Genomic DNA, 25483 nt, shown 5'->3' with positions numbered 1-25483 from the left:
GGCTTTAAGGTGCTCTGCCAGAATCGGTACACCCAATGGAACCAATCCATCTCCTATGCTGCGCAATGCACACCTGAGCAGAACCAATGCATCACCTTCTGCTGGGTGGATTGAACCCGTTGCAAAGACCCACATTGCATCACAGCTCTTCGGAACCGCAGCATTGCCCCAACTGCATGGTGCACCCTCTGAGCAGGCCCTTGCATCCCTCGTCGACGACAGCTTCAACAACAACCCCGGACTCTGCCTCGTAGGCTCATAGCTCTTTGGAAGTGATACATTGTCCTGACTGTGCACTGCATCCTCGACACCGGACTTCACATTACAAGCCCCATCAAAGAGAGCCTTGATGAAGATGCAGGGCCCGCATCACAGCCTCGCTGCATCTCAGAGCCAACGCATTGCTTCTGCTGCACGACACATCCGTGATGTAGATCTTCTCAATGCTCCACAAACCAGGATTTAAGGTACTTTGTTCAGCGGGCTAACTGAGCCCCTGTATCCAGCACGCGCTCCATCGTGGTCGGCCTGTGACTTTGTTCCGGGCAGGTGCAACCAGATTTCCACAGTTAGCGTGTGTGCTTTTTGGCGCTCTTTTTTCCTAAATCTCGAACATTGTATATACCCAGTTCTGCTGCTGATTTGTGTTGTTTTAGTCTTGTTTTATTTGTTAATTTCCATTCTTTTCTTTCTAATATGGTGTGGCATCTTTTTTGTGTGGTTTTCACTGTTTCACTCTTCGGTGTGTGGCACAAATACGTTACACATTGCTCTAAGTTAAGGGTGACTGCTATGTGCCAAGCTACAAGAGGGTTGAGCAAAGATTAATTTAGGGTTGGCTTGTGGCTCCCTCTAGCAAGGATTGTGGTTGCTGCTTGACCATAACTCACACCACAGTCAACTGACAACCCAATTTCTCACACTAGTGATCAGCAGTGAGCTAGGACTTGTGCAGTGCCGAATGGTAATTTGGTGTACATTACTATCCTATAAATGTTTCCAATTTGAATTTTACATTCTCACTATTTGGCTTTTTGCTTTTTAAAAATTCTCTCTCTGTTTGTGGTGCCTGAATCCCACCACTTCACCTATCTAGTTTGAGCTGGCTAACATGAAGTCCTACAATGTGGTACAACTGAAGGAGTTCTGCAAAGAGAAGGGACTTCCAGCTAAGAACACCTCCAGGAAGGGGGAACCACAAAAGGCACTGAGAGCCTGGGTCCCTGGCTACAGCAGAAGGAGATGATGAGATGGGCATGCAAGGAGATGATTGGAGGTCATTCCTGAGAGGCAGCAATCTGTTGAGACGGAGGATGTCTCCCCTGAGTTGGAATCCCTGCCAGGGCAGGAAGTAGTGTGTCTTCCAAGGCCTCAGGCTGGAGATGGCCAAGCTCAGGATAAAAGAGAAGAAACTGGGCAAGGAGGCGGAATAGATAAAGGCTAAGGCTTAGAGAGCCTTGGAGAAAAGAAAAACCTTGCTGGCTCACAAACTGAGTCTGAAGGAGCTGGATCACAAGGTCAAGCATGCAGGGACTAGCAGTCATGGTTGTAGCATACCTGCATTGCCTTCTGGAGACAAGAGATTCCATATCCTGCAAGGTCTGGTGCCTGAAGTTTCTGTGGGGGACAATATTGACAAGTGGTTTAAAGCTTACAACATTGTTTTACAGATGCACAGATCTCTGAGGGCGATTACGAGGCTATTCTGTGGAAGCATGTCCCTAGTGAGGGAAGGGACACCCTACTGGCCCTAGAGATAAAGTGTACCCTCGTGAAGGAAGCCCTTGTCAGGAAATATGGCCTTACCCCAGGGAAGTGGAGGCAGAAGTTTAGGTACTTCTGCCTAGAAACTGGCCCATCACATCTGGGTGGATTGTGTGGATTCCTTTTGCAAGGGAATGGGTGGTTGGGTGGTGGGCAGTGAAGTAAAGGATTATCAAGGACTGCACAATTTGATAGTGAGAGAGCACATTTTCAGCCTTGATTTGGAGATCTGCACTAGCACCTTATTGACAGTAAGCTCACTGACCTCATGGAGCTTGCTAAGGAGGCAGACTACTGGCTCAGTACCAGGGTGCATAAGAAAATGCCATGATCTCCCTTAGCCATGTGGTCCACTAAGAGGGTAAGCTGTGATTCATGAGGGTTGGAGTTATCACTTCTACCAGGTAAAAGTGAATGTGGTCCCAATCACTGCTTTGAGGGATACAAGGTCTAGCCAGAACATGATAGAGAAAAGGCTAGTTTTTCCAGAGCAGTACACCAGCCAGGTGTGTAGAGTAACTCAGGCTCATGCGCATGACTTTTCTGCCCTATGGCCCTAGTAGCCCTGGAGTGAGGTGGGGAGGTGACCCAGAGGAAGGTCATAGTTAGTTCCTAGATGCTCATAGACTGCATTCTGGGGAATGAGTTAGCCCTAGTATTAGAAATACTGAGATGGGCAACCACCCAGGGCACTGTGGCAGTTCAGGTTTTGGGGGTATCACTTCTTTTACATCTGACAGCCTTAGGGTGGTCTTCTCTATCGAACTTTATGCCCACCTCTTTCACCTATCTGATCTAGCTATTGCAGCTTTTATTTCCCATAGGATACCATTGGAATTACCTCAGTACGTTTTATAAATGTAATTTCCAAATGAAAACAGATGACCCCTTTAAGTTTGGTGCCTCTGGATTCCCAATTTAAAATCTCATGGTGTAGTTGAAGTTTAGTTACATGTCTCAAAATGCCACTTTTAGAAGTTGCTGCCTGCAGCCTGTCTCTGGGTCACATGACTGGGTATATTTGACAGTTGGACTTTATGTATTCTTCCAAGACAGCCACATACAATGGGGAGTGTAGGTGTGACTGGATGAGCTAATACTTGCAGGGTGGGAGAGAACAGCTGGACCAAGACCCATAGGCTGTTTTCTGTCTCCACAAAATAGTCTGTATATCCTCTGTAGTTAGTCTGGAGCCAGTACCAGGAAGGCAGGGCACCTGTGCACTTCAAAATCAAGACTCTAGAAGATTTCCCCACTTTAAAGGCACATCTGTGAATACCTGTTGCAAAGACCCGCATCGCAGCTCTTTGGAACCATCACATTGCCCCAACTGCCTAATGCATCCTCAGCACATGTCCCTCGACAATGGCAGCCTCGACGATGACACTTGACTCTGCCTTATAGCTCTTCGAAACTGATGCATCGCCCTAACAGCGCGCTGCATTCTCGACGCCAGACTTTGCATCGCTAGCCCCATAAACAGGATCCTCAATGACAATGCAGGCCCCTATATCACAGCCTCACCGCATCTCAGAACTGATGCATCACTTCTGCATACATCTGCAACATGGATCCTCGCAACGCTCCGCAAATAGGATTTAAGGTACTTTGTTCAGCAGGCCTATCTGGGTTCCTTTATTTGGTCAGTGCTCCATCATAGTCAGCCTGAACTTGTGACCTTGTCCTGGCACAACCAGATATCCACAGATGGCGTTTTGGGCTTTTAGATGCTATTTTTACCTAAATAGGTAAAATTGAATGTCTCCGATTCTATCGTTTGATTCTAGTAATTTTGGTCTTGTTTCAGTTATTACATTTTGTTCTATTTTTCTAATTTATTGTAAGCTCCTTTTTGTGTGGTGTTTTCACTGTTTTAATGTTTAAGCGTTCCACATTGCCTCTATGTTAAGCTTGAGTGCTCTGTGCCAAGCTAGCAGAGGGTTAAGCTCTGGTTAATTTAGGGTAGGCTTGTGCCTCACCCTGTCATGAGTCTGTAGTTGCTGCTCGATGAGGGCTTGCACCCCAGTTAACCAACAGCCCAAGTTCTCACAGTCTTCATCGAGTATTTGAACATTTTCATTCCACTGAATGTGGAGACTTGATCATTGAATGATCTGACCTTGATCCTTGCAAATATAAAATCTGGCATGATTTTCCTCATCGCCTTTCCTCTCCATGCAGCTTTGTGGGCTAAATTTGAGAGTTTTCAATAATTATACTCTAGGGAAGTGATAAAGAATCTGAAACCTTTCTAAAATTTCCTTTTTGATATGAAATTGAAAAGGTTATAGTTATATGGAGGGGCATCACTCCTAGGTTTGTGGAAGGGGCACAATGGGCTCTGGCTATGGCAAGGTCTTTAATATGAAAATCAGTAAGGAATGTTTCCTTGATTCGTTTTTCAAAGAAATTCTTCTTGGGACCTCCCCCTCCAAGTCTGTGGGATATCCCTGAATTCTTACATTTGATCTTCTGGGGCTAATTTCCAGATCCGCATTTTTGTTGACCTTTTTTGTTGCCTTGTCTATTTCTTTTCTCCTGTTTATACAGGTGGTTTCTGTAGCTCATTGTGCAAATCTTTCTAATTTCTGGGCTATCACTTTTAATTTTCCTGGTTTTCCCGACCTCTTTCCTCATGACCTCTTACTTAAAGTTTGCTTATTACACACCTGCAGAAATTTGGTGCATTACAAGTGTCATGCCTGCATAAGATGTGGGTTATTGAGATCCAGCATGATGAGATTATTGGTCTTGCTTCCTGCAAACTTTGTGACTCTTATATGTTGACTGCCCAGTACTTATATTTTCCAGTAGTTGCCTCTTGCCATTTTGAATACGGAATTGTAGAAATCTTTCATTCATTGATATTTATTTCATTATCAGGTTGCTATATACTTTGAATTCTGACTTTTCAGAGGTTGTGTCTTGCGATATTAAGTCCAGTAATGCATAATCATATATAGTTTCACCTTCTGCCTGCTCCTTTTCTTCATTCTGATGGCCTTCTAGTTGCTGGGGCTTACATTCCAAGATAGATAATTGTTTGACAAGATGAGGTACTCAGGCTATATTAGGGAAACAGAGGCGACAGTCTTTGCCAGTAATTTTTTTACTTACTTTTACCAAGTTTTGTTCCTAAAATTTTAATCTGTTTTAAACTTTTTATGTGTGAAGGTGTGACTGGGCTTCATGTGAACTGAGCTGGGCCCGTGTTCAGTGGCCAGTCAGTTATTGGGGGGCAGTTTTGGTCTTTCGGCCTTTCTCGCCCATTCCTTGCACTGAACTGGCTTTCATCTTGTTTGTTAGGGCCAGTTCCGGGTGCGGCCGCCATTTTTGCTCCGGCTATTCTGGGTCAGTGGTCTAGTTTTCTTTCATACCGCAGCCCAGGAATTCCCTATTTAATCCGTGATGCAGCGGCAGTGCAGTGTCATAGCACTCTCTTACTAAGTAGTGCTCGCTCAATGCCAGCTCACAAATTGGATATAAACCTCTTATTAAGTGAAGTGGCACCCACAGCCTTCTTCCTTACTGAAACTTGGCTGCATGAAGGGTCAGGGCTGGACATCACTCTAGCACTATCTCCGGGATATTTAATAGCCAGGGTAGATAGGACTATATCTAGAGGGGAAGGAATCACTATTATTTATAGGGATTCCTTGAAAATGCAATTTCAGCCCTTCCATGTAGTAGAAGGGGATGCCATGCTATTTTCCATGGAGCTCAATCCTTCATTTACATTTTCAAGACTCCTCCTCTACCGCCCCCGGGGTCACCAGAGGACTTTTTAATTTCCCTTTCTAGCAGTATCGCTGATCATGTATGTAGGAGACCTAATTTTACTGTCCTAGGTGATTTTAATATTCATGCTGAGAATTTAGCTCAGCCAGCAGCAAGACGTCTTATGGGTGATATGGAGGCGCTGGGTTTAGAGCAATTGATGAGAGGCCCTAATCATGAACATGGTCATACTATTGACCTAGTGTTCAGTAATTTGACCTCCCTTACTCCGAAACCCCCCACGCCTTTGGCTTGGTCAGATCATTTCCTAGTTACATTGGATTTAGCCACTGATATCAGTTGGAATAGCCCCAAGCCTCCTGCTTAGGTGGGTAGATGTTGGCATAAGCTCAGTATCATGGACTGGACAAGGGTGTTGGAAAATTGTAAACCTTTGTCCCTCAACAGCATGAACCTTGACGTAAAGACATTTAATGATTGGATCATCAATAGTCTGGATTCAGTACTGCCTTTAAGGGCTAAAAAGGGTCCGCGCAGGAAAGACAGTATTCCGTGGTACACCCCACACTTGCACCTTCTTAAGAAAAATTGTAAAAGGTTAGAGAGAAGGTGGAGAAAATCTTATGCTTTAGAGGACAGGGACAGCTATAGGAAAGCTATCAGAGTGTATCATACGGAGATAAAAATAGCACAGAGCTCCTACTATGCTGATAGAATTGGAGAAGCCGCCAGCTCCCCTAAAGAGGTGTTTCAGGTGCTAAAAGATATTCTCCAAGCACCAGTCAAAGAGAATCCTATTGAGGCCTCCGTAGTATACAGTAATCAGTTAGCTAGTTTCTTTCAACATAAAATCTTGAATATCTACTCCAACTTCCCTAAGAATATACCCATATCAGAAGAGCTGATTATTGACACAAGGAAGGGCATTGCTACTATTTCCCAGTTTACTCTCCTTCCTCAGGAACAAGCTGGCTTGTTGCTCAAGTAACTTAAGTCAGGATCCCCCCTTGACCCAGCTCCCCCACATATAATTGCTCTGGGATGGACAGTGATTGGTCCGGCTCTTACGGACATTTTGAATGCCTCAATATCTAGGGGCCTAGTTCCGGATCAGTGGAAGCACGCCATAGTCAAACCATTATTACAGAAGGCTTCCCTGGACATGGCAGATCTCAAGAACTATAGACCCATATCTCTACTACCGACACCGGCCAAAATTTTAGATAAACATATCAATACTCAACTCCCTACTTTTCTGGAAACACATAACAGTCTCTACCCTACACAAACGGGTTTTAGACCCCGGCACAGCACAGAAACTGCATTGATTGCAGTTAAGGAAGAGGCGAGGAAGGCCATGGATCTTGGTCATACAACAGGAGTTATACTTCTGGATTTGAGTGCGGCCTTTGATACCGTAGACCATCAAGTCATGAGTATAAGGATGAGGAACATAGGAATAGAGGGGCTCGCCCATGCATGGCTGACCTCCTTTTTAGAGGGCAGATCATTTCAGGTCCTTGATCGATCTTATTTCTCAGACAAATTTTAATCCAGTTTGTGGTGTACCTCAGGGCTCGTCGCTTAGCCCTACGCTTTTTAATATATATATGGCACCTTTAGCGGACTTAGTGGAATACTTTGGCCTATCCATGGAGTCCTATGCGGATGACACCCAACTGGTGGTATCCTTCTCAGATAATGTTAATCTGGATGGTTCTTCACTGTCCTCTCGCTTACAGGCAGCTACAGGATGGATGATGGACAGCAGACTGCAACTTAACGGTGACAAAACAGAGCTCATGATTCTGGGGTATGACCCTGGTCCAGGTAAGGCACTCACAGTTCCAAGTGCTCTAGCTGACTTTCCACTTCCGAAGAAATACATTAAGAGCTTAGGGATATGGCTGGATCCTGGGCTAACGTTGGATCAGCATGCCAAACATATATCGGCTACTTGCTTTGGGATACTGAGACTTCTGAGGAAGGTTTTTACAATTCTTCCATATTTGACAAAAAGGCTTATCATTCAAGCTGTTATTCTCTCGAGACTTGATTATGGCAATGGCATATTTCTTGGCTCTCCCCTATATGTGAAAAATAAGTTGCAGCAGGTACAAAATGCAGCGGCCCGCCTTCTTTTAGACATCCCTAGACACACTTCTGTAAAATCAGCATTAGTTTCATTACATTGGTTGCCGGTTGAACAGCGGATCAAATTCAAAGCTTTGTGTTGTATCCATAGGTCCCTTCACAACTGTGGGACAGCGCTTTTAAGAACCCTCGCCTCTTTCTACAAGCCGAATAGAGCTCTTAGATCAGCTTCGACAGCTTTGGCCTCCCTACCCAGATTTTAAAAAGTTAGATGGGGTGGTGCCACAATGGCTTATTTGGGGGCCAAGTTGTGGAATTCCCTCCCTCTTAGACTTCGTCTCAGAAGCCAGGAATACATCTTCCGTAAGGAACTTAAAACTTGGCTGTTTTAGAACTGACTGTCCTCTATGTTTAGCCTTGGTCTGGTCCGCTAGCGCTGGGAAGCCTTAGGGTAGCCATGCGCTTTACAAATCGTATAACATAACACATAACATAACAGGTAATTTGAAGAATGTGTGATTTTCTCTGGCTGGACAGGGGTCAGGTGTGAGCCTTCCTTTCTTCCCCCTACCCCTCCATCTGGGTATCTGTACCCTCTGTTTGGGAGTGGTACCCCCAGAATCCTGAGCTTTCAGAGTACCCTGGGTGACCATTCCCTTCCAGCTTCTCTAAAATTGGTTACAAATTTACCAAAATGCAGGTAATGGGCCTCTAGGAACCAACTATTACCTATCTCTGGGTCACCTTCCCACCACTTCCCAGGGATACCTAAGCCATTGGATAGAAAAACTCCTGCCCCTGTGCCTGACTTGCCCTACATACCTGTTTGTTGTACTGATGTAGGGAAACTATCCTTTCCACCACCATGGTCTGGTGACATCAGCATCCCTCAGAGCAGTGACAGGGATCCCATTCACTGTGATCTGATAGAAGTGATGGCTTCTACCCTCAGGCATCAAAAGTCTACTGTTGGAGTATATCTCCCAACTAAGGGAGATTTGCACATGTTCTCTCACCTGCCTTGGGGACTACTAAGTCCACACTGGCCACCCCTGTAGAATTTCCACCACTGGTGGTTTCTTAGGACAGACAGAGTCCCCTTGCTTGTGTCATAGCTGGTAACAATCAAAGCAGCGGGGTTGGAAATGGGGCACCCCGGGCTACTGCCTATCAGAAACTTCCCCTGTTTCTAAGCTCGGGCATGGGAACTCTTTTCCCCTTCTTACCCTGGGATGTGTCTCCATGAATCTCCCCCTCACTCTGTTGGGAGAAGCCATAACCACACTTCTGTGGGTCACTCCCAGGTACCTTCTTGTAGATGCTGGTGCTGAGCCAGTAGTCCTCCCCCTTAGCAATCTCCATAGGGTGAGTGAGCTTACTTCCCACTAGATGTTAACCCAGCTCTATAAAACAATTCCTGAACATGTTCTCCTTGGTGAACGAATTGTAAAGACCTCGGTAATCCTTCACACCACTGCCTTTCTCCCAATAATCCTGTGCCTTGCAAAAATAATCCACATAATCCACCAAGGGCAGATGGGGTACCTTCTATCTGTCCCTAAACTTTTTGCTTATTCTTCTCAGGAAAAAGAACATATTTCATGGTAAGAGTGCCCTTCATGATGGCAACCTGACCCCCTTTCACTAGGGCTAACAGTGCATCCCTTCCTTCACCAGGGAAGAGCCTCCAGAGACTGGATCCCCAGCATTCCTCAAGGACCCTGTGCATCTCCAGGGCAACCTCATAGGACTGAAACGATTAATCTATGTCAACTCCCACAACAAAAGTTAGACAGTAGATCCTTGAGAATGTAGACCCACTTGTCTCCAGTGGGCACTGGGCTATTGCAGCCACCAATGTTTCTAGACTCTATTTGCTATTATGTCTCTCTGAGAGACTTAGCTCATCGGTCATTTTAATTCCTGCATTGCCAAATTCATTTCCTCACGGGCCTTCTGGGCAGCAGCCTCCTATGCCATCATCTTTATAGCAGCCTCCTCCTTAGCCACTTCACTCTCCAGTTCATTGACACAATAACAATGTAAAAAACTTTGTTTGACATATATATTGTGTGGGTCAAATATTGATTACAAAATTATAATGTCCTGATACGTTTAATGGTAAGTACAAAAATATCGGGTATAATATATCGTTTCACACTAATATAATTCAAAATATATAAGCATATTGTTTTCTAATAAATATGTATTGTAAAGTAGTAAATCATAAATATTTTAATATATATTATTAATAAAGAGTAAATTAATTACATTTTATTAAAATGTAATACTATATATAAATACACACACCTATGTGCGTGTATGTTTCATATATATAAATACACATATATATTCAATCGAAACATAAGAAATATGAACATTTCAATTAAAAAAACAAGAAATATATTACCAAATCAATAAAGTATAAACAAAATTAAAAACCAAAACAAATTCCAAAAACTATTCTAATTAAGAAAAAATAAAAATGTAAACCAATAAAATAAAATGTCAAAAATAAACAAATACTACTAAAAGATAGATTATTCCTAATATTAGGCAAAGCATTAGAGTCTGTGAAGAATAGATATACTATTCCCATTCCAGTTTATGTAAACTGTACGGCTTTGAAGGGCTTATGTTACTATTTCCATTCCAAACAGCTTAACAGTAGGGAAAGAGTTGGAATTTGGAGAGTTTAGATATACTATTCCCACTCCAAGTAGCGCAATTATAGAAAAATGCTGAACTTTGCAGGGGTACAATTTAACATTCCCACTCCAGTCTGTGCAATAGTATAGAAAGCATTGCACTTCACATTGGCAATATTTACTAGTGCCACTCCAGTCTAAGCAACAGTAGGGAAAGCATGTCACTTCAAACACATTACATAGTTGAATAATCCTATTAACTTAGAAAAAATGTAAATGTTTTAATGTAAACATTATTAATTACCATAAATATATATGAATATGTATTTACCATTAAAAAATATGTAAACAATTTAACTAATTAATAAACAATTCACTAATCATAAATTAAAACAAATATAAATATAACTATATAGGTATAACAGTTTAAATAATTGGTAATCAATCATTACATCAATAATAATTAATTAAAACATAATTGTCAATTATTACTTAATTAACTTCACATTCTCTACCCCAACACACCCAGCAGCCTGCACCTAAATTATAAATAAACTGTATAGTTAATACACAATTTACATAATGAATAGTACATTTAAAATAATAACAAATTAATTACATTGTTAATTAAAAAATACTCAATTAACTTCCCACTCTTAATCCTACAAACCTAGCAACCTGCACCTAAAATGTAACTGAAAGAAATCAATATTACAAAAAGGCACATCATCAATAATCAATTCAATAATTAATAATAAATTAATAATTTATGGTTGATTAATTATTACTTAATAAACTTCACACCCTATACCCCTGCAAACCTTGCCACATCTAAACTATAAGTTAAATAAATCAGTATTACACAATGTACATATATAATACAGATCACATACTTAATTAAACATACTGAATTATTATGTAATTAACTTACCACCCTATCCCCTACAAGCCGATCAGCCATCTATAACACTAAAAACTACTGTTAACAATTATATTATAACATCTAAATCACCTGAAATTAGAAACTATATTAGAACAATATTAATACAAATTATGCAAAAAATAGTAACAAATATAATGAATGTATAAACTAAATCACATTAAAATAATTAAAACAAAATATTTTTTGGACCTAAATTATTGAAAACGATATTAAAAACAACATTCTTAACAGTGATTTTCCTTACCTAAAGAATGATATTCTTGGCAATGATATTTCTGCATCACAATATTTTTGTGACACATTATTTTACTTTCTGATATTTGTGTCTCCCGATATTTACAACTCAATATTTTGTCCAACCACTCCCTCTCCTATTTGGGTTAGTCCAGCTGAAACTCCTTCTCAGCCCTCCTGTCCTCCAACTCCTCTGGGGACAGATTATGAAAAAGAGATGGATGTAACTGCTTGTACTGGATCTAGAAAGGGAGCTCACTCCTGTAGGTCAGCCTGCCTGTTCTGGGACCATGATCAGGGGGCTGCCATCCTTAGCCTCATCTTGTTCTCTTCTGCTTCTCTTCAACATCCACCTACTCATTTTACTCCTCCATAGCCTGTACTTAATGTGCCTCTCATCAAGTCCTGAGGGTCTTCTGGAGCTCCTGCGTCTTGTAACCATTGGTTGTTGGCAGCTTCTTCTCCCTGAAGAATTCCTTGAGCTCATCCACAGTATAGCTCTTCAGATTATTAAACTCAAGCTCAATGCCTGAGGTAGGATCACAGATGTACAAACTCAGGTGGAATAGAAGTTAATTTGGAAAAAGCAAAAGAAGCCCATCAAGAAGATTTTTAGAAAAATTGAATTGGTATCAAATTAATTATACTTTCAGTTTTGTGTTACAAAAAATACTGTATGCCACTGCAAAAACACAAGTTTTAAAACCCACCACTGAACACCAATGTATTCTGAACACCGGTTTGTTGGTAGAGTGGTTGTGAGCCCTTCTCAAGCAACAGCCAGAATCCCCCTCAGGGTGAGCCACAAAAGTCACTAAATTAATCTGTGCTTAATCATGTGGTAACTTGGCACAAAATCAGTCAGGCCTAATTTAGAGGCAATGTGTAAAGAATTTCTGCAGCACACAAACAGTAATAAAGTTAGAACACAACATATGAACAATCTCATACCAAATTTGAAAAAAAAAAAATTGCTAAATTATTTGACAGCTAAACAACAAAATTTAATCAGTAGAACTGAAGATGTGCAATTTCAAAGATAAAAGATAAGTATAGCACCTAAAAGCATAAAGCGTGAATCGCGGTTATCTGCTCGTGCAAAACCGAATGAAAGCCACAAGTTCAGGCTGACCACTATGGAGTGTGGGTTGGATACAGAGACCAGTTTAATCCCACTGAAAAAATGACCGTCTGAAGTCCAACACAAAGAAATCCATTTGAGGTAGAAGAGGCCGCGAGGAGCAGGGAGGTCGTCTATAGCACAAAGATACTGTTGGGTGTTGCAGCTAGTCATTCCTAGGGATTCATGGCATCGGTCACAGCAGGTTGTTGATGCTGTAGCACGAAGTGCAGATCTCACATTCCAGTCGTCCCTGGCTGTCACTGTCACTTGAAGAATAAGGTTCACTGGAGCTTTAAGTTGGCGGTCAGCATGAACGTAAGAGCTTGGCATGAACAGGCCCTTTTGCGGATGCAAAGAGCTCCAAAACGTCAGGTTTACTCCTTTTCTTCAAGTAGGAGCTTAAGTGATGCCACACCAAGTGCCCAGGACGTGGGTGATACCTCTGAGAATCAGGGACTCACTCCAGCAGAAGCCCGCATGGCTCAGGCAGGTCCAGATGGAGGTAAGGGTAGGTCCAGTGCAGTAGGTTCAGCTGGGAAGTTGCTGGAAGACATCTGAAGCGTGTTGTGTCCCTGTAGCTCAGAACAGGAGGTCAGTCAGCTGACTATTTGAGTAATTTTTACCTGGGATGAAGAGTACAGGTCTGCAGGTCAGCTGAGCCATTCTTCTTCTGTAATATCCACAGTTGTGTGGATTGTACTGTAGAGTGGGTCAGAGTGTCTCTTTTTAGGTTGCAGCCTCCCAGACAGCACAACTGTCTGGTTTGCTAAAGACATTTTGGTGGCATTCGAAAAACTGACCTAGAATGCATTCTGCCAGTCGCTTGCTATTGGCTTTGTGGTCTGTAACTCACATTTTCTTGCTTTCCATTTGCAGGCTTTATTTGTTTTAGGCCATCTAGCTTGAGTTCTTATCTTTCCTTGCCCAAACCTTATATACAGTATCTTTCTGAGTGCTCCATGTCTTTATACAGGCCTTTAAATGTTGTTCTCATTTTGTCCCATTTGCAATGTATTCAAAGACCAGGGTTAAATGTCAGGCACTGTCTTCTGAGGGTGCTTGTTTATTTTCTTTCTCTGACTTGAAACTAAGAAGATTGATGTGACAATCCTCCGGGATAATGGTGATAGGAAACACTGTTGGAATTCGGCCTATTAATTATGTAACCAGCACAAGTAATAGTTCCTCATTTTCCTCAGTGGGAACCAAACACCCCATTGTAGCACTTTACTTTCACAAAGTAGCGAGGCAGAGCAGTCTAAGGCCTACTCAAGGGAGGTGGAGTGGGCTAGTAATCACCAATCACTGGCACGCAGTAACAACACTCAATAAATGATTGTCCATTTAAAAAAGAAGTACATTTATTTTGTACACACTACTAAATACTACACAGAAATTTACAAATATATATTGGCAGATGGGAAATACCATAGGTGACATTGTGTAATCACTGGTGACCCCCCCCAGAGGAGTCACCCAAACAATTCAAGTGAGTTTTAGCAGGGCCCCTTCACTCAAGATAGTCCCCTCCTGGTCACCTGGTCATGCCTCAGAAGATGCGTACCTGCATTCTACATCATATCAATAGGGGCCACACCTGCCAGCCAAACTAATGCCATTGCAAACCAGAACTTCAGGGGGCCTCAGGGGTGAACCCCAAGGCTGGTACACCTAAAGTGCGCCAAGCAGGAGTACACTAAGTTAGAGCCTCTTCAGCCTGTCCTTCTGACAGTTCAGACCGACAATTGAGTAGTGAAACTCACTCACAGTAAAGGTCCAAAAACTGGGTGATCATCAAGCGAAACATCTGGGTGGAATAAATGGGTGGAACAGATTTTGCAACCCTAACAATCTGCAAAGTGGTTTGATGCCTTGCCAAGCCTATGAAGTGCTGTAGAACTTGAAACACAATGCAAACTAACTACAGTATATTGTATTTGTACTTTGACAGTCCTGTGCACTATGTGATTGCTGCATTATGATAGCTGGTGTGCAGACTGAGACTGTGTTAGGGTAGGCGGAGCGTGTGATATGTTAAATTCTAGCATGTCACTTTAGCTTTTTTGCACTTAATGCACAATGTTTTTGTCCATACATTGGAGTGCTTCTATTGGGGCCACCAATCATCCTTATTAGATTCTGTTTGTTGTGCTTGAGCTGCTCCCACAAATCAAGATAAGGATATCAACTTAATTGTTAGCCCCCAGTTTCAAATTCCTTCACATTTACAGAGCATTTTAAAATACTCATTTTTAAATTTTGCTTTTTTAGGTTTACTTCAATAATCTGCTAATATTTATTTTGTAAAAAGTTGCAGACTCTGGTTAGGCATCATGGACCCTCTGTTGGATTGCATTGTTATGTTTGTGCGATTGTTTGCATTTTTTTCTGATTTCGGGTAAGGAGAAGAGCCATGAGCAGCAGATTGCTTATCCCTCTTATTAGTGCCTTTTGCAAAAAAATCAAGACATGCAGCTCCCGGGCATGTAAGTGATTTATTATTTCATCATGAATACCACAATCTAAGGTGGGGCTGCAGTGGGACAGAACATTTCATTTGATCATCACTCCACTCTGGAACTCACCCATCTTGGTCCACCTGTATAGACTGAAATTTTAACCAATGCTCCCCAGTGCCAGATAGACTCTGACAGGCAGATAATTGTCCCTGTATCATCAGCGGTCTGCACTACCACAGGGAAGGCAAAAATGAGGCTGTCATGTGTAGACGCTCCCCTATGCCTTTTCATAAGTGTCAATGTGTGGGAACTTAGGAGTTTATTTACAAGGAGCTTGCGCAGCCAATGCGTCAGCATATTTGATGCATTGGTGGTGCAGTCAGTACTCCATATTTACAAGGTGACACAGGTAGCCGATGTGTCACTTTTAGTCGTCCTGCATTAAATGTTTCCTCTGCCTGTTCCTGTATGCTTCAGTAAATATAAATGTATGTAAGGTAGGCGTTCCTGCATATGTTTTACCATAAAAAAGATGCTTGGCTATTTGAAAGTGATGCATCAGAAGGAAGTTTACCCAATTGTAAAAAAAATGCTTCAAAATTCCTCGGCATCCATAACCCAGGCATAGGAAATGACACATTGGCATTGTAACATAAAGAGAACACAGCGAGAAGAGTCTGGTAAGCTCAATGACATCATGGAGCTCCTCATATTGCAGCTGGGAGTGGCACTGAGAAGGTGACAACTCCCACCACCCCATCCATAAGCACTGCCACCCAACTCCTCACCCCAAGGCAGAGCAGGAGAAAGGAGTGTGCATATCGGCAGTGGGTTAGCCACCTTGACCTATCGGAGGATGAGGTCATCACCAACTACCGGCTACGGAGGCAATCATTCGTCCTTTTGCTGCACCAAATGGCACCTAGGCCTCAAACAGCAACTGGATGGGCTTTGCATGGCCTTGTAGATATTGGGCTTCCAGCCTGCGCCACTGATGCAGCACAAAAAGTGATGCGTCTGCGGGGCAAGCCGCTTGCAGATATGCTCCTAAATGTATATGTCACAAGACATTCAGACCCACTGTGTCAGTTTGCCAAAAGTGTGTTGACCGGCTCATCTTCCTTTTTTCTTTTAAGCTGACCAATGATATGGTCTACAGGTGTGGGCAATGACTGTAGGAGGCTGGCCTAGGTTCTAGTGGTACCTAAGGTACTTAAATCTTGTACCAGGTCCAGTTATCCATTATTAGTGAAATTTAGGCAGTGTCTAGCAGCTTAGGCTGTCTAGGGATACCTTTAGCAGAGCACCCAAGGCTGAACTAGGAGACATGCAAAGCTCTTGCAATACCACTATAGTCACACAGTACTTATACACAATAAAAGACAATACTCAGTGTTACCAAAAATAAAGATACTTTATTTTATTGACACAAGGCCAAAAATATGTTAGAGGCCATACTCCTTCTGGAGGTAAGTATTATACACAATATATACACTAGTAATCAAAATCACGTAAGTAAACAGTCATAGAATAGTGCAAATAGTGAAAAACACTATAGATTTCAGTGGACCTGGGGCAACACAAACCATATACTAAAATAGTGGAATGCGAAAGTCGGATTCCACCCTAGTCAAGTGTAGTGTGTAGGAGTGTAAGAAAACACCAAAGGTAAGTAAACTACCCACCACAGGACGTTTCCTCAAAACACAGTAGAAGTCGTGGTAAAGGATTATACAAGAACCAAGCAAGATTGCAAGAAGCCAACAATGGATTCCCGGACCTGAAGACCTGTGGAGAGAGGAGACCAAGTCCAGAAGTTAAAGAAGAGTCCAGTAAGAACAGGAGCCCCTGCTCACCTGGAAGAAGGTGCAAAAGTGGACTCTCTGGTTGGAAGAAAAGTACAAAAATGCACCAAAGAAGACAGCTGCAGGTTTCTGCTTGGTGAAAGAGATGTCCCACATCAAGTTGTTGGATGCAGGCTGTTTGCATCACTGGATTCCGCCAACAAGCCTTGGTTCACGCAAGTACATGGTTTGCATTAAAGAGGAGCTGCCTGGAACTAGAAGGGACCTGTGAGTCTTAACTTGGACTGGGGCAACAGAGTGGGCTCTTAGCACTTCAGAGAGCCCTCAGAAGACCAGGCAGCACCCACTGGAGTCCCAGGACACGGGGACAAAGGAGTTGCAAAGTGTGGTCATCAGAGCACTACTCAGGAGGATCCTGCACCGGCAGAGAACAACTCAGAGAGCTGTGCAGAACGGGATGGAGTGCTGGGGACCTGGGCTACACTCTGCACAAAGAAATTTTGGAAGAAGTGCACAGAAGCCCGAGGAGCTGCAGAGGATGTGATGCACAGGGGTATTTTCTGGCACGGGGAGCCAAGCTCTTACCTTCACCAAATTTGGGCAGCTGGGCCTTTGGACAGTCGGGGTCACTTTGGTCCACCACCTGTGTTCCAGGGATCACGCTTGGTGACAGAAGAGGAGTCCCAGAGTACTGGTCTTCATCACAGAGAGGTGCCTGCTGAAGCAGGGAAGTGACTCCATCACTCCACAGGAGATTGCTTCAGTTCTTCTGGTGCAGGGTGAAGACAGCCAGTTCTCAGAGCGTGCACATCTTGGAAACTGTTGCAGTTGCTGGCTGGAGCTGATGTTGCAGGTCACAGGAGCCTTCCTGAATACTTTGTTGCAGTTACAGCAGTTCCTGGAGCAGTCTGTGGTTGTTCCGACACTCAGAAGCTGAAGCAGAGGATGCAGAGGAGTCCTGGAGGAATCTTGCAAACCAAATCTGAGGAAACACCCAGAGGAGAGACCCTAAATAGCCCTAAGAGGGGGATTGGCTACCTACCCAGGGAAACACCTATCAGGAGGGGTCTCTGACGTCAGCTGCTGGCACTGGCCACTCAGATGCTCCCAGAGGGTCCCCACCCCTTGGAATCCACGATGGCTAAGGGACACTCTGGAGGAGCTCTGGGCACCACCCCTGGGGTGATGATGGACAGGGGACTTGTCCAGTTTCATGCCGGAGCAGGGACTAGGGGTCCCTAAACCAGTGTAGACTGGATTACGCAAGGAGGACACCATTTGTGCCCTTCAAAGGATTTCCAGAGGCTCTGGGAGGATACCCCTCCCATGCCTGTAACACCTATTTCCAATGGGAGAGGGTGTAACACCCCTTTCCTAAAGGAAATGCATTGTTAGGTGTTACTGGAATTGAGCTGTTCAATCCTCAGGAGGGCAGAAACCTGTCTGTGAGGTGAAAGCAGCTGGGGCTGCAATGGAAACATCAGAGAACTGGTTTGGCAGTACGGGGGTCCATGGTGGAGCCCTCAGGGTGCATGGAATTGGCCCTCATATGCCTGATTTGGATGGGGGGGTTCAATTTCACAATCGTAGACACCTCACATGGCCATATTCAGAGTTACCATCGTAAAGCTACATGTATGTATTGACTTACATGTAGTGCACGCTTAAAATGGTGTCTCTGCACTCACGAAGTCCGGGAAATCGGTCCTGGACAATGTGGGGGCAACTTTGCTAGTGCAAGGGTGCTTTCACACACAGTAACTTTGCACCTAGCCTTCAGTAAATGAATGTTAGACATATAGGTGAGAAATACGTTACCTGGTGCCGTGAAAAATGGCTGTGAAATAGTGTGTGCACTATGTCAATCAGGCTGCAATGGCAGTCCTGAAGGAGTGTTTGTATGAGCTCCTTATGGGTGGTAGAAGAAATGATGCAGCACATAAGGACCTCCTGGAACCCCAATGCCCTGGGTACCTAGGTACCATATGCTAGCGACTTATAAGGGGGATCCAGGGTTGGAATATGGAGTCACTACACTATAGTGACAAATGTGGTACATTGAGGGTGCATAAGCATTGGAGTTGTGGTTAGCAGAACTCCAGTGACACAGTCAGTCATACTGACAACACTTATAGACCACAAACTATGAGCACTGTGGTCCTGGCTAGCAGGATCCCAGTGAGACAGTACAAACACACTGACAAATAGGTCTCAAACTATGGACACTGGGGTCCTGGCTAGCAGGATCCCAGTGAGGCAGTAAAAACACACTGACAAACAGGCCAAAAATTAAGGTAACCATGCTAGAAAGTGGCTACTTTCTCACAGTATGTTTGAAATGAAATGACTAAATGGATTTTCCAACATGGTTGTGTGGAGAAAGTGACATTCTTGCTGTGGATGGTGAATAGGCCACATACAAATTTTCATCGAAAAGCTGTGCTGTAACTGAAGCTAAATGTTATGTAACAGCAAATATGTGATTCAAGTGTAAGTTCTCAAGGTTATGTAGGCTAACAAACTGTTCCCATTAATGTCCTCACTCTCCTTTGAACCAATTGATTGTCACATCATGGTTGATGGTGGGCTAGCATCCATTAACATATCTGCCACCTGGGCAGTCACATATTTTTGCATGACCATTGACAGATTTTTATGTGTAGAACTTCATACATGTAAAGTTTGGTAACTACTTGTTAGTTCAGATGCACGTATGTTTCCCATACACGTTTGTCTTTGCCCTGGGCTCATTTTGTGATGTGTCTATTGCACACAATTTCATTTTGTGAATCTGTGTTACAGGCCAGGAAAACAACATAGTGTACTCTGTCTTATAATTAAAATACATACACCAAGCTCTATGGGGAAGGGGATTTTATTTACAAGTGGACATAGAAGCAAGTCGCAAATGGCAGTTCTTGGTTCAACAACCCCAACATTTCATCAGAGCCACAGAATGTCTAGGCAGAGTCCAATTGGCTATACATTGCATTTTACATATGTGGAAGAGTAGTGTTTCAGTGAGGGAGAGAATGATCAGATTGCCAAGAGGGAAGTTCAGCCAGATTGACAATCCTTAATTGTTTGAGGTCCAAAACATGGTTCTCTGATGTGCATCACGATCGTTGCCCCTGACTCAACCTGATTTAGTACAATACATGGGTTCAGCTGGTCCCTAAAAATGCCATATTACAACTGTGTTGTCACCAAGCACATGAGGGCAGCTGAGTGATATGTAGTGTTATGAGAAATAATCTGCATTTGGCTCGTGGTATATCTCTATGTGTTAATACTTCACATACCACACACCTGACCCCATTCATCCTCACCCTACTGAGGGGAGCTGTTTCCCCTTTGACAGGTACATGCTATTGGCTTTGTAACAGTGCATGTTTATGTTCATGGGCTGATTTCAGACACAGCAGCGTCAAGGTACAGGGGGACCCGCATGTTTCCCATCAGGTTGTATAGGGTTGGGGTGTCCATGCATGACATGTTGTTGCAGTCCATGGTGAATATGTTCATGCAGCTTCTGCTGCTGCTACTTCACTGTTTGTGACACACCAGTAGGGGAAGCTGCAGACCCATTTATACAATGCCACAATGCTCAACTTTGCACAGCTTTTTCTGCTATTGGAGATATGTATTACAGCAAGGCTAAACAAGTGGCTGCAGTGACACCTCCCTGGAAGGACTGTACCAAGGAGTGTTGTCTCTTACAACATGCCTTGGTACTTATTCCCTAGTTCACTGAACCTAGGCAGGTGTTTCTTTGTTTTTTACTCTTTCTTTGTGTGCTGCATTCTGCATCACACATAGGAAGAGTACAATGCTAGACATTATTGTTTGTGTGCATGAGGGTGTCCCTTCCTGCACAGGGACAATCCTGTCTGCAATGCAGTCAACCTTAACAAATATTGCAAGGGTACTGCCAATTTGGCAATGTCCTGCCCAGTGTGGATCAATGCAGGGGCAGAGAACAGTAATGCACAATATCTAGTCATTACAAGCTGTTTCTCCCCTTTCCATGTGGCACCCAGTAGCACAGAAAGGTGTTTTGCATTGCTGCCCTGTGCTGCTTACCTTGTGATTGGGCTTACATGTTTTTGAATTATGGTTCTGGTGACTCATTTTGTGTATTGCAGTACTCATGCCAGTATACACTGGTTGACATGGATTGGTGATGCGCTTTACACATGTGTCAGAGACTGACTGAGCTGTGCGGTCATATTAGTGGGCAGTGAGAGTGACATTTCAGTAAAAGTTAATAGGACATGGTCCAGATTCCTGTCCTATGCTCTGCATGCAGCCCAGAGGAGCACTGGGACGTAGCTAACTGTGCTACACAACACAACTTTTCTGTCCCCATTGCCCCCTGTTAATTGTACCCTGTATCCGTGATTGTTCCCTGTGTGCTATGCTACCTTCTCTGTGGACACCAGCCACCAAACTGTCTGGGATGACAACTGCCATCCACTCCTACAAGGCATCCAGCTCCTCCTGGGGCACTGCACTCCCTCCTTCCTTGCTGTCTTCAAGTTGTTGGCCAGATTCTCTTTTGTCTGGCACTTATAATGGTACCACTGCTTCTTGCAGTCAGATACAGATATTTTTTTCTTGTCCCACGTTTTTGATCTTGTCTATGATAGGCTGCCAAATGGTCTCTTTCCTCCCTAGTGGCAATTTTGAGGTGACGAAAAGCTGATGTTGGTGCTCTGCCTCCTCAGTGATCAAGATATCATTCTCATTTTCACTAAAGATTGAACCTCCTCTTCCTCTTTCCTAGTGAGTCTGCCTGGACATCCTGGATGGTGCTAGAGTAGTGGTCCTTGCATCTGCTGCCTTCTCCATAGGCTGCCTTCTGTGAAGTATGCCATTGCTTGTCCACTGATGCATCATTTTTGGTAGTTTTTTGTTACATTCCATGAACAAAAGTGGTGCAGGGCTGATTTACATTACCCACTTTTGCAGCAGTAGCATCAGATTTGCCTGTGACAAAAAGCAAACGGATGAGTAATTTTTTCTGCTGCAGCCAAGTTCATTGCCCCATGGTGCGCCATACTGTAACTATGGCGATTCCATTGCGTAAGAATCTGGTGTACCGTAGCACAAGTATTTTTGACACATCGTTGTTTCAATGTAATGATGCATCATTTCTTGTAAATTAGGCCCAATGTTTGTATAATTTCATGGCATTCCAAAGAATTTGCAGTATGTAATCATCCCCTACATGAGGTTTTTCAAAATGCATTCATTTGACTCCATGTGAAGCCAAAGAAGAACAATAAAATAGGATAAGAAATTGGCAGCAATTTATTTTCAAGCAATTGGCAACATGTAAAAATAGCACAACACTTAGATGATGCAATTTATTATCAAATATTGCATCTAATTTCAAAACCTTGGCACTCTGAGAAAAGCAGAGAAAATAGGAAAGAAAGGGAGCGTTTTTACATGTATATTTCTGGCTGGAGATGTGGTTTATCGTCGGTTTTGAACCCAAGCCTCAGTGTTTGACCCAATGTTCTGTGATTCTGGGCAAATGACTTAGAGTCAGATTTGCAATCTTTTTGTGCTAGGGTTGCATCACAAAAGTCACGCAAACCCACAATAAAAACTTGCCTAAGAGTAACACAAAGCAGCGCAAAGCACTGCTTTGTTTTGATCTGCATCAGAGGCACATCACATGTCTGGTACATGGGTGCTCCACCCATGTTTTTGATGCAAACCTCTATCTACTATCAATAGTAGACAGGGATTAGCACCAAAAAACAGTGCCACTTTGAAGCAGGCGTTAAAAGGAGAAATACCTTTATTTGTCTTTTCTGACCTTACTTGTTTGCCACACTGTACAGCACACATACAAAGTAAGAAAAGATTTACAGTTTGTCTAGGTATATTGTACTGGAAGGGTACCTTTTGACTACAAACCCATGCTAGACTCACCCAGACACCATTACACTATGAGTTTTGAAGATCTGCTGTGGCCTCTCCCAAGCCTAGCCCTGAAGTTGCATCTGCAACCATTGTTGATAAATGCTCAGACTGTCAGCTGGGTGCAACGTGAAGCATAAAGTTTTTAGGTTAGTTAAATCAGCAAATGGAATGCCAGTACTCCTAAATTTCCCAGCCCATGCTTGACATCCCTAGCTGTATTTTAAACTAACAGTACTAGGTATTCTGAGACTTGTATCTTGGCTATTCCCATTAACAGTATTGGTTCACATGATGCTTATTCTTATTGGCTGAATGGCTAGAACTGGCTGAAAGTGCCATGCAAGACATGTAGGCACTTGGTAGTCATTGTGTTATGTAATACAGAACTGAGGGAACTGTCATTAAACAACTCCTAACTCCTAAGAAATATATATATTTCAGTTAACAAATTGTAGTAGTAGGTCACTAGCCTGCACGCATTTGTAGCTTAGGAAGCCTGGTCACCCTATATCTTGCACTATCTCCTCCCACATTGCATAAATGTTCATGATTCACCCATACAAAACAAAGCATTGTCATCTTTGTTATCTTGCACTAATCAAAAACCTGCCTTTGGTGTTCTTACTTTGTCTTTCTCTCAACTAGCTTGCCTCTGACTCCAGCAATTAATTACAGTTTTTGAATTCCTTTCCTGTTCAGCAAAGCAATGGCACAAGGTTTTACACTGTATCTGCCCCATATGTGATAATACTAATGATAAGCCATTGTAGCGATTCAGCCTATGTTTCATAGTGGGGTGCTTCACCATGCATGTATGAATGAATGTAGTTGGCATTTATATAGTGTGAATCTAGCTGACAGGCAGTGGAGCACTGCACATGGTCTAAAGCAAAGATAAAATCACTATATGTTTGGAGGGGTACCTTGCTTCAAAGAATGAAAGAGGACTGTTAATACACAGCGGGATAGTGTAGGAGGCTGGCCTGGTTTGTAGTGGGTACCAAGGGGTACTTACACTCTGCACCAGGTCCAGGTATCCCTTATTAGTGTAGAAGAGGTGTCTAGCAGCTTAGGCTGATAGAAAAGGGTAGCTTAGCAGAGCAGCTTAGGCTGAACTAGGAGACATGCAAAGCTCCCACTATACCACTAGTGTCATATGCACAATATCATAAGAAAACACGATACACAGATATACTAAAAATAAAGGTACTTTATTTTTATGACAATATGCCAAAAGTATCTCAGTGAGTACCCTCAGTATGAGGATAGCAAATATACACAAGATATATGTACACAATACCAAAAATATGCAGTAATAGCAATAGAAAGCAATGCAAGCAATGTACAGTCACAATAGGTTGCAATGAGAGCACATAGGTATAGGGGCAACACAAACCATATACTCCAAACGTGGGATGCGAACCACGAATGGACCCCAAACCTATGTGAGCCTGTAGAGGGTCGCTGGGACTGTAAGAAAACAGTGAGGGTTAGAAAAATAGCCCACCCCAAGACCCTGAAAAGTAGGTGTAAAGTGCACCTAAGTTCCCCAGAGAGCACAGAAGTCGTGATAGGGGAATTCTGCAAGGAACACCAGCAATGTAACCAAAGTTGATTTCCGGACCAGAGTACCTGTGGAACAAGGGGACCAAGTCCAAGAGTCGCGACAAAGTCGAGATTGGGCAGATGCCCAGGAAATGCCAGCTGAGGGTGCAAAGAAGCTGCCACCGGATGGTAGAAGCTGTGGATTCTGCAAGAACGAAGATGACTAGGAGCTTCTCCTTTGGAGGATAGATGTCCCACATCCTGAAGAAGCTGGCAGAGGTATTCCCATGCAGAAAGACTACAAACAAGCCTTGCTAGCTGCAAGGGTCGCGGTTAGGTTTTTTGGATGCTGCTGTGGCCCAGGAGGGACCAGGATGTCGCCAATCGCGTGAGGAGACAGAGGGGGCGTCCAGCAAAACAAGGAGCCCTCTCAGAAGCAGGCAGCACCCGCAGAAGTGCCGGAACAGGCACTACAAAGAGGAGTGAAACGGAGCTCACCCAAAGTCACAAAAGAAGATACCACTACGCCGGAGGACAACTCAGGAGGTTGTGCACTGCAGGTCAGAGTGTCGGGGACCCAGGCTTGGCTGTGCACAAAGGAAATCCTAGAAGAGTGCACAGGAGCCGGAGCAGCTGCAAATCACGCGGTACTCAGCAATGCAGTCTAGCGTGGTGAGGCAAAGACTTACCTCCACCAAACTTGGACTGAAGAGTCACTGGACTGTGGGAGTCACTAGGACACAGTTGCTGAGTTCCAGGGACCATGCTCGTCGTGCTGAGAGGGCACCCAGAGGACCAGTGATGCAGTCTTTTGGTGACTGCGGTTGCAGGGGGAAGATTCCGTCAACCCACAGGAGATTTCTTCGGAGCTTCTAGTGCAGAGAGGAGGCAGACTACCCCCACAGCATGCACCACCAGGAAAACAGTCGAGAAGGCGGCCGGATCAGCGATACAAGGTTGCAGTAGTCGTCTTTGCTACTTTGTTGCGGTTTTGAAGGCGTCCAGAGCAGTCAGCGGTCGATTCCTTGGCAGAAGGTGAAGAGAGAGATGCAGAGGAACTCTGATGGGCTCTTGCATTCGTTATCTAAAGAATTCCCCAAAGCAGAGACCCTAAATAGCCAGAAAAGGAGGTTTGGCTACCTAGGAAGGAGGATAGGCCAGCAACACAGGTAAGAGCCTATCAGAAGGAGTCT

At 43.6% G+C, this 25483-nt stretch overlaps 1 protein-coding gene across 1 annotated transcript in view; it reads left to right on the top strand.

Moving 5' to 3' along the window:
- The first annotated feature begins 7154 nt into the window (after window positions 1–7154).
- LOC138283582 (NXPE family member 1-like) overlaps window positions 7155–25483 on the top strand; it is a 64337-nt gene continuing 46008 nt past the window's right edge. The window contains exons 1-2 of the mRNA XM_069221519.1: window positions 7155–7332; window positions 9181–9200. Coding sequence (XP_069077620.1) covers window positions 7155–7332; window positions 9181–9200 — 198 coding nt within the window. The remainder of the gene's footprint in view (window positions 7333–9180; window positions 9201–25483) is intronic.

The sequence above is a fragment of the Pleurodeles waltl genome, chromosome 3_1, assembly GCF_031143425.1.
Source record: "Pleurodeles waltl isolate 20211129_DDA chromosome 3_1, aPleWal1.hap1.20221129, whole genome shotgun sequence".
In the NCBI taxonomy this organism is placed as follows: Eukaryota; Metazoa; Chordata; class Amphibia; order Caudata; family Salamandridae; genus Pleurodeles; species Pleurodeles waltl.
This window is presented reverse-complemented; position numbering and strand designations above follow the sequence as displayed.